The sequence below is a fragment of the Bison bison genome, unplaced genomic scaffold (genome assembly GCF_000754665.1).
Source record: "Bison bison bison isolate TAMUID 2011002044 unplaced genomic scaffold, Bison_UMD1.0 scf7180017864167, whole genome shotgun sequence".
Lineage (NCBI taxonomy): Eukaryota > Metazoa > Chordata > Mammalia > Artiodactyla > Bovidae > Bison > Bison bison.
In genome coordinates, this window is record NW_011494739.1 from 7,738,677 (window position 1) to 7,746,866 (window position 8,190).

Consider the following 8,190-nt stretch of genomic DNA (forward strand, 5'->3'; position numbering starts at 1 on the left):
CAGGCGGCTTGTGTGGTGGCGATGGCCCAACTAAAGGGCCCACAGGATGAACATGTGCCTGCTGTGTGCAGGGGATATACTGCCGTGGGCAGGGGATATACTGCTGACCGATGGCATCAAGACTGGGGAAAGCAGGGTACTGGGGATCACCACCCTGACATCCTCCTTGGGATGTCCATCCAGGCTGAGGGGAGGAGCTGCTCTGCTTCCACACTGCCCTGGGATGCTGTCAGCCTCTCTGTTCTGCGTCTCGAGTGAGGCAACAGGTTAAGAGCTTTAAGTGGGGAGAAGGGTGCTCTGAAAATGCTTTTTCTGGATCAAAAAGCACAGTGCCCCTGGGTCTCCCTGTTTCTATGCCATGCCCCCAGTTTTCCAGCTTTCCCACCCAGTCTGATCTCCCTTCCCCAGGTACCCAGGACAGAGCGCAGCAGGGCTCAGTGGACATTTCCCATGGATGGAGGGAGCTTCCCTGGCTGGAGGAGCTGTGGCCCCCTCCACCCAGGCTCCCTGGATGCTGCTCTAGTTTGAAAGACGTGGGAAATGAGGTGCGGGCGGCAGGGAGCACAGATGAAGTGGCCTTTCTTTCCGTCCTGTCGTCTGATAAGCGGCCTGGGGCTGCCCACGCCTGCCAGCCTCCTCGGCTCATCCGGTTGTTTATGGCCGGCCAGGCAGAGCCGCGGGGCCGGCAGGCGGGAGGAAGGGCTGCAGGAAGTGGGGTGCCAGGCGGCTATATTCAGGCTCTGGTCCTGACAGCTTCCGGGTCCTGAAGAGAGGCTGGGGAGAAAGGCTTAAACTGAGATGCTCTTCCCTGAAGCTCCTCACGTCCAGAGGTGGGGGCTCAGCCTCCCCCATCCCAGGCTCGTCCTTAAAAATGATGAAAAAGAGGAAGAGATGGCCTCTTCCTTCCTCTTTGCCAAACACTCCTTCTCAGGACCTCTCTTCCTGGGTGGGGCGTTCAGCCCCCTCCTCCCTCTCGCGCTCTGCTCACTGAGCTGCTGGCACCTCCAGGAAGGCTGCTCAGCTTGCTCAGCGCCCTGCCCTGCAGGGTCCCCGCGCCCTGTGTCCTCTGGGAGCCGCCTGCCACTTTTCAGGTGCTTGTCTCTCGTGGGGGAGAAAGGGACCGGCGCCTCCCCTTCGGAGGGAGGACTCGGAGACTCGCTGGTCCACACAGGGTGTGGTGCTCACTGGAGGAGAGCCGCTCCCACCACGACCACCGAAGTGGAGGCACTGCCACACGGTCCTCACCGGGTACTCCCCGCCGCCTCCTCCTTCTGCATCACTCCTTCCCTCTGCAGGGGGACGTTTGCTGCCCCTCCCCCTCCCCTAGAGCCCCAGGCCAGGATAGGGACAGGGACTCCACTGGAGTCCGCCTGACCTCCAAGTGGTGACTTCTCAAAGTGCGGTCCCTGGGTTGCTCCACCCAGTGTCCCACCCTTGTGCTGGTGGCAACCTCAAAGGCGCCCGGTGTTCAGGGGCCTCGTCCAGTCCTTAGGAGCCCCTGGCAAGACCCAGGATGGCCAGTGAGGTCCCGCAGCCCGGTCCCTGGTGACATGTTTCTGGAAGGAGAAACGACCTGAATGGATCCCGGCAGGCAGGGGTGAGGCCCAGAACCCACTGGTGATGGGGAGAGGAGAGCAAAATCAAGTTTCTATGTTACATGTTTTCTGATGGTGTCGTTTGTACTTTAAAAAAAAAAAAAGACAAGGTCACATGGAGGCGCAGCTGGTTGAATCTTGGGGTACAGACTCAGGATGAAGGGACACGTTCAGGAAGGATGAGTGTTCTTAAATATGAAGGAGACGTTTTTACATAGGATGGTGCAACAGTGGCTGTTCTAGATGGTTTACAAAACTTAAGATTTCGGAATTAAATTGGGAGTTGGAGGCAAAAGCTTTCAGTTGGAAGATTTTACGTTATAAAAAAGAAAGCCCAGTTTCTGGCTTCCATGGAAAAATCAGAAAGTCTTGCTGGTGAAGGGCAGCTGCAGGATGGGAGAGATGGAGTGGCCCTTCTGCAGGGGGCCCCACTCTCTGCTGCCTCTGGCGTCAGGCTGTGAGCCATTGTCAGCTCCTTGGGCAGAGGTGCCTCTACCCAGCACAACAGCTAATTTGTCATCCAGCCTTAGGGTGGGGGATGGCTTTGTAAGTGAAAGGGGGTGTTATTGGTGATGCTGCTGGGACAGACCCAGATGAGCCAGGACCTGTGGTCACCCCACCATCAGCCCTGAGAGTGCCCCTATGGGTCAGAATGGGGGTCCCAGGCACCTTGACGTACAAAATGGTCACAATATAGCCACAGATTCAGTCAGAACAAGGAAGGCTCTTTACTGCCCCGTCTGGGGAAAACCATACAAATAAATACGGGTCCACGATGATTACAATGTGATCGGCCCCTTGGGTGGCGTCCTGGTAGTGCCCAACCTGCCCGTCTGTCCCTGGCTGTCCAATGGTCCAAGGAGGGGCAAGGTCTCCATGCCGTGTCTCTATCCATCAAACATGGGGAGTGGGCAGCCTGAGGGAGGCCGGGGAAGCCCCGTGTCTGGCGGCCCCCTCATCCCCCGCTGCTGCCTGGCCTCAGTTTTGTCACCTGTGATCTTGGTTTTACAGCAGGAAGGTGGGTTTTGTCCTGCTGCTACCACCTGTAAACATGATGATGACAAGCGTTGACGACAGAATTCAAGTGGGGGCTGGGAGCTCTGGGTCAGCCAGAGCCTCGCACACCACTTGAAGGTTCCTTGCTGCCCAGGGAGGGGGCTTGAGCCCTCCTCCCATCTACACAGAAGGCTGCGGCTGCCGCTCTGAGGGACACCCAGCACCTCCAGGTCCAGCTGGCTCCAGTCTCTTCTGGCAGCAGGCCTGGAAGTCTCTTTTTGTGTTGGAGTAAAGAGGCAGCAAGGTGGGTCCATGGGGTGCCCAGGTACCTAGGCTAAGGCAAGTGCACACCAGGCCTCCTGGCGCAGGGCCCCGCCAAGGCCAGCCTGCTGGCCCAGAGCTGCAGAAGGCAAAGCAAAGTCCTCAGGCTCGAACTTGAACTCCAAGTGGCTGGGGGCCAGGGGGCCATCCACCTGTGCAGAGCCCTGCAGGGAGGACGGGCCATATGTGAGCCTTGGGAACAGCTGGCTGGCCCACCTGAGAGTGGGAGCCCTTTGACAGGAGGGCTTCCTCAGCTCCTGGAATGGTGTGGGTACTCCTTGTGAGGAATGATGTGATACCCTCGGAAGGGCTCTCAGTCAGCGTCGGCCACAGGGCACCCCCCGGCTCCATCGGCCAGCTGTGTGTCCAGCCCCAAGTTTCTAGGAGGGGACCGTGGGGGCTCTGACCTGGCCGAGATGCCAGGGTTCCTCCTGGAAATGCCTGGGAACCAGCTCTGTGCACCCCACCCACCCCGTCCTCCTTACCTGGGAGGTGACACTGGGCCCAGGGCATGAAGGGGATGCCAGGCTGGGCTCGGGCTTCAAAGTGGCTGCTGAAACCTCTGGGTCAGGGACAGAGGCTTGTGGGGAGGCTGTGGTGTGCCCTGAAGACCCTGGCGGGGGTGGGGGAAGATGGGGCATTTATAGACACTGTAGATTTGGTAACATGGAGTGGGGGTGGGGGTGGCCTCCTCCACCAGAGCCCCTGCCCCACGCCATGAACTCAGGCCACCCCAGCCCCTTTCCCAGCCAGGGCAGTGGCAGGGACTTGTACTTCAGGAAGATGATGCTTGCACCAAACATGTGAATCTCTACTGGTGGAATGTGAGGCACCCAGAGTGATTCCACAGGAAAACGTGGGCCCCATGGGAGGCCTCCCCCAGCCCTGGACCCCGCACCTGAGGAGCCCTTGGTCTTGGCAATGTTCTTCGGCTTCCGTTTTCGTGTCTGGATGCTCTCTTTCTTCATCGCCAGGGGCCGCGGTACCTGGCAGGGTGGCAGTGGTGGATGGCTAGTTACTGTCTGCGGTCACCCCCGTGGCCTCTTGCACGGCCATCTGCCCAGATCTCAGCCCTGCAGAGCCAGTCACTGCTGCAGCCCTGTTTGGGGAGTTGCTATGCCCCAGGCTCAGTGCTTTCCTCCAGGCAGGGCGGGGCGAAGCCTGTCCAACCCCAGCCTCCCAGGACTGGGGGCTGTGGGGGTCCAGAAGAGCCCTGGAGGTGTCTAGCCTCTGTCCTAGCTGAATGGCTGCAGGGAAGCTGCAGTGAAGCTATGGTTTCTGAGAGCCTGTCTGTACCATCAATCTAACAGTAACGTGTGTGTGCATGGTATGGGCAGTGGGGCCACATGTGTACAGGTGTGTATCCACTCAGCCCAGGTCCTGCCTGATCGACACCCTGCCCGGTTCCTCAGCCCCATCTCAGGCCAGGGGGCCCACTTGCGCCGGCAGCCCCTGGCCCTGCTCACCCCATGCAGCTTCATGTAGAGCCCGCAGGCGTTGCACACTGGCTCGCCGTCCACGTTGCGCCGCCAGAGGGTGGTGGTGGTGGTGTGGCAGTTGGTGCAGCAGAGGCCGGCCCGGCGGGAGGAGGACTGTGGATGGGAGGCTGGGTGAGTGTGGCAGGTGCAGCCGAGTGGGAGGATGGACACTGGGCTCAGGGCTGACCAGCTATGGGGTTGGGTATGCAAGGGGCTGGGTGAGAGGCCTTTGGGTGCTAAGGTCCTGAGGCAGCCCAGGATTCCTTGTGGGCAGGAGCTTTGACCTAGCTCCCAGGAGCCCTGGGACAGATCACTTCACCCTTCTGGGCCTCAGCTTGCCTATCAATAAAATTGGGGTGACAGCAGACCTGCCTAGATCCACTGTGGGGTCAGGATCTTATGAGGAGTGCAGGACATACAGGCTGCTGGGTTTCCATTGTGGCCTCTTTTTAACCAATGCTGGGCCTTCACTCTGTATTTCTGTGGTGAAACAGCACCCCTAGGGGCCACAGGGCCCCCTCGGGTCAGGCCCCAGACTGAACATTCAGGGGGCCTGCCTCCGAAGACTTGGGGCTCTGAGCACATGCTCAGCTTAACTGCTTGCACCGGACAGTGGGCAGCGGGTGTCCACACCTGCCCTTGCTGCTCACTGGCCCAGGAGGGAGAGTGGGGCCTGTCTGGAGACCCCCCACCAATCATTTCTAAGAAAACGCAGACCTGGAAAAGCCTCCTCTCCTCCCTCCCCAGGTTGGGCAGCTGTCAGAGGCCCCAGGGAATCCGCTCTGTTTAGTCTGAGGCCTGGCCTCTGATCTCCAGGGCAGGACTCTGCCTTGGGATCTGGGGCACAAGGGCCACAAGACAGGGAAGGGATGAGGCCTAGGAGGCTCCAGACGGAGGGCAGGGCGGGAGCTCCTGGCCTGGCTGGGGAGACCCCACCCTCTGGCCGGCAGCCTCCAGGCCACAGCTGTGTGGGGCCTGACGTCCAGCCTGGCAGGCACCACCAGTGGTCTCCCCAGGGGCCTAGGGGTGGACCTGCGCCCTGGTTGGAGTGCAGAGAGCTGGTGGCTGGCCCGGGCCCAGCAGAAGTGGAAGGGCAGTGGTGGCCACAGCCCTGGGGCAGATGGTGGGACACGGCCCTGAACAGGAACCCCAGCCCCCCAGTCAAGTGGCCCCCAGACTGACACCACCCTGGAGAGCTGGCAACCATATCCTGACCTTGTCTAGAGAGCAGCTGCTTTTACTGGACACTACTCGAGTCTCCCTCCTCCCTGCCCCCTTTCCTCCCTTCCATCTGCCTCTCGGCTGCAGGGAGCTATGCCCACATGAAGGCGTGCCACCCCCCCAGAGCCCACTGTCCCACATGAGGCAGCATCTCCTCCCATCCCTGCTGCCTGCCCCGGTCCAGAATCTCCTGAGCCCCCAGTTCATTCATCTTCTTAAGGTGGGAGGAGGTCTTGGGACTTCCCCAAGGTTCCTAGATTGAACAAACAAACACGCAAACAGGATGCCCAGTTAGAATTGAATTTCAGATAAACAGTAAATATTTTCTGTAAGTACGCTCTATGCAATATTTGGGACACATTTAAAATGCTATTTGTTGCTTGTGTGAAATTCACACCTAACCGTGCATTTAGTAATCAGTCTGGTCACTCTGACCCACCTTCCCGGGCTACATCATGGTCCCTTACTCCTGCTGTGCCTTCAGACCAGGAGGACCATGGCTTGAGGCCCCTCGCCTCCAAACCAGCTGGGACCCTCAGGGGCTCTTACCAATTTTTTCCCCCTTAGAGTTCACACTGCCATCCCACATTCCAAAAAAAAAAAAAGTTAGCATCACTGAAACTCAGGAGTCACAGGAGTGCTGTCTCCTGGGCTGCCTGGCCACTTCCTGCTAAAATCCTTCCTATAGGAACACTATCGCAAGGGTGTAAAGAGACCCACGCAAGGCCTTCGTGCCAGCACTGTTTTCAACAGCACACCACACAGCTGCACACACGTGGGCACCACTGCAGACACACACGCCCCCACGTGTCCCCCAGAGTCGCCCACACATCTAGGAAGCAGCAGAACTACGCACACCACCTCACATGGTGGTGGGTAGAAACTTCCTCGGTGGACCGAGTGTACACAGGACACAGCCTCAGGTCGTGTGAACCCACCGCCTGGACCCCGAGGGTGCAGTGAAACCCAAAAGTCACGTTTGAACATTTCTCCAGTGACCTTAGATTAAAATCCATAAACTGGAAATCAGACTAAAATCAAGAAAATGGGTAAAAAGAACGACCTTGACAGAATTCTCCAAAGTGCTTGCTGATTTATCTTTTTCCATTCCCTCGGTGCCTGCATCTTATGGGGGGTGGGGAACTGAAGCTCAGACGAGTGGCCAGGGCACAGGGGTGGTCCCAGGGTGGACAGAACCTCCTCCCTCGGCTGATCAAACCCAGTGGCCACAGCCCCGGGGCCATCTGCGGACACCCGGAGCCTCCCTCTGTCCTTCCGCGCTCACGGCCAGGCCAGGCGGCCAGGCCTGGCCACTCTCAGGGCCCCCTAATCGCTGGGCCTCTCCAGGCTGCGTTTTCTTTTTCTCTTTCAGTCGGTTCTTTTCAAAAGAAGTGGAACTTCAAAGCCAGGGGCAGAGCTGGCCTGAGTGCCAGGTTCCACAAGGATCTAGGCATCCAGAGGAATGAGGGTAGGAGGCAGCTGGAGCCAGGTGGGGGGCTAGAAGGGATGAGGGGCTCTGGAGAGGGTGCTGGGAAAGTAAAGGCTGCAGGTGGTGGAGCAGCAAAGACGCGGCCATTTCAAACAGGTCCTCCGCGTGCTCCTGGTGGGGAGACCTGGGGACACTTAGCCTGATGGACGTGGGATCCCCGTCCCCGCACTTGGGGCAGCATGTGCCAGGTTTGCTGTGCAGGAAGGCTCACCCGGAGCTGGTGAGTGTTCCAAGGAAGCTGGGCTGTCCGTGGCACAGCCACGTCCTGGAGCTGGGCCAGAACCAGCCTTAGGCTCACAGGCCTGCTGTCCTCAGAGTCTGGCTTCTGGGCTCCGATGTTCAGAGGTCAGGCCAGGCCGAGGGGCACTCACAGAGACCCTGGCCACAGGCACACATCAGCAGAGCCACTGCAACAAACCCCTCTACTCGTCTTCACTGACCGAAGCCTTGGGTCAAAGGTGTAAGCCCCACCCTGCGGCCCAGGATACACACAGGAGGCAAAGGGTAGAACAGCCAGGGGCTCCTGCTAGGAGGGGGCGACGCACACTTGTCATCATCACATTCCTGTATTCTTGGTGACAAGCTTCTAGGACGTTTGGAATTATTTAAAGGAGGGTGGGACCAGCTCTTCCTGGAGAGGGCCCTCCTGGGCCATCACTTCTGCTCACACTCCAGGGAGAGTGAGACCCCAGAGTGGGGGCAAGGCTGGGGTGACCAGCCCAGCACCTCCTTGGCCAGAAGCACATGGGCTGGGCTCTGGCCTCAGGACTCTGAGAATCTTGGGGTTTTCACATGGAGCCTAGCTCTGCAAGGACCGGCCACCCGGTGAGCGGTGGGGCCACCCTGAGGGACAGGTAGGCACCCTGCAGCCAGTGAGAAGAGCCCCCCAGGAGCCTGCTCAGGGAGATACGGGGAGTAGTGGGGCCATGAGGATGCCCTGAACCTCAGCACCGCTCGGCAAACACTTCCTGGCCATGCTTTACATTCAGGTCCATGTGGGCCTGGAGTCAGGGCAAGCAGGCTGCCCACCTTCCAGGCCCTGAGGCCTCAGGGAGACAAGCAGACGTGCAGGGATTCCCCCACCATAGAT

The 8,190-nt window shown here is 59.3% G+C and overlaps 1 protein-coding gene across 2 annotated transcripts in view; it reads right to left on the reverse strand.

Annotated features, from left to right (window-relative positions):
- Positions 1 to 2,299: 2,299 nt before the first annotated feature.
- GATA5 (GATA binding protein 5) overlaps positions 2,300 to 8,190 on the reverse strand; it is a 9,593-nt gene continuing 3,702 nt past the window's right edge. Inside the window, exons 3-6 of one of the 2 annotated variants that reach the window (XM_010841875.1) lie at positions 4,379 to 4,504; positions 3,811 to 3,898; positions 3,398 to 3,525; positions 2,300 to 3,076 (exon numbers count right to left, since the gene is read on the reverse strand). In XM_010841875.1, coding sequence (XP_010840177.1) covers positions 2,921 to 3,076; positions 3,398 to 3,525; positions 3,811 to 3,898; positions 4,379 to 4,504 — 498 coding nt within the window. In that variant the 3' untranslated portion in view covers positions 2,300 to 2,920. The remainder of the gene's footprint in view (positions 3,077 to 3,397; positions 3,526 to 3,810; positions 3,899 to 4,378; positions 4,505 to 8,190) is intronic. The other variant, XM_010841877.1, reaches the window with a different exon arrangement.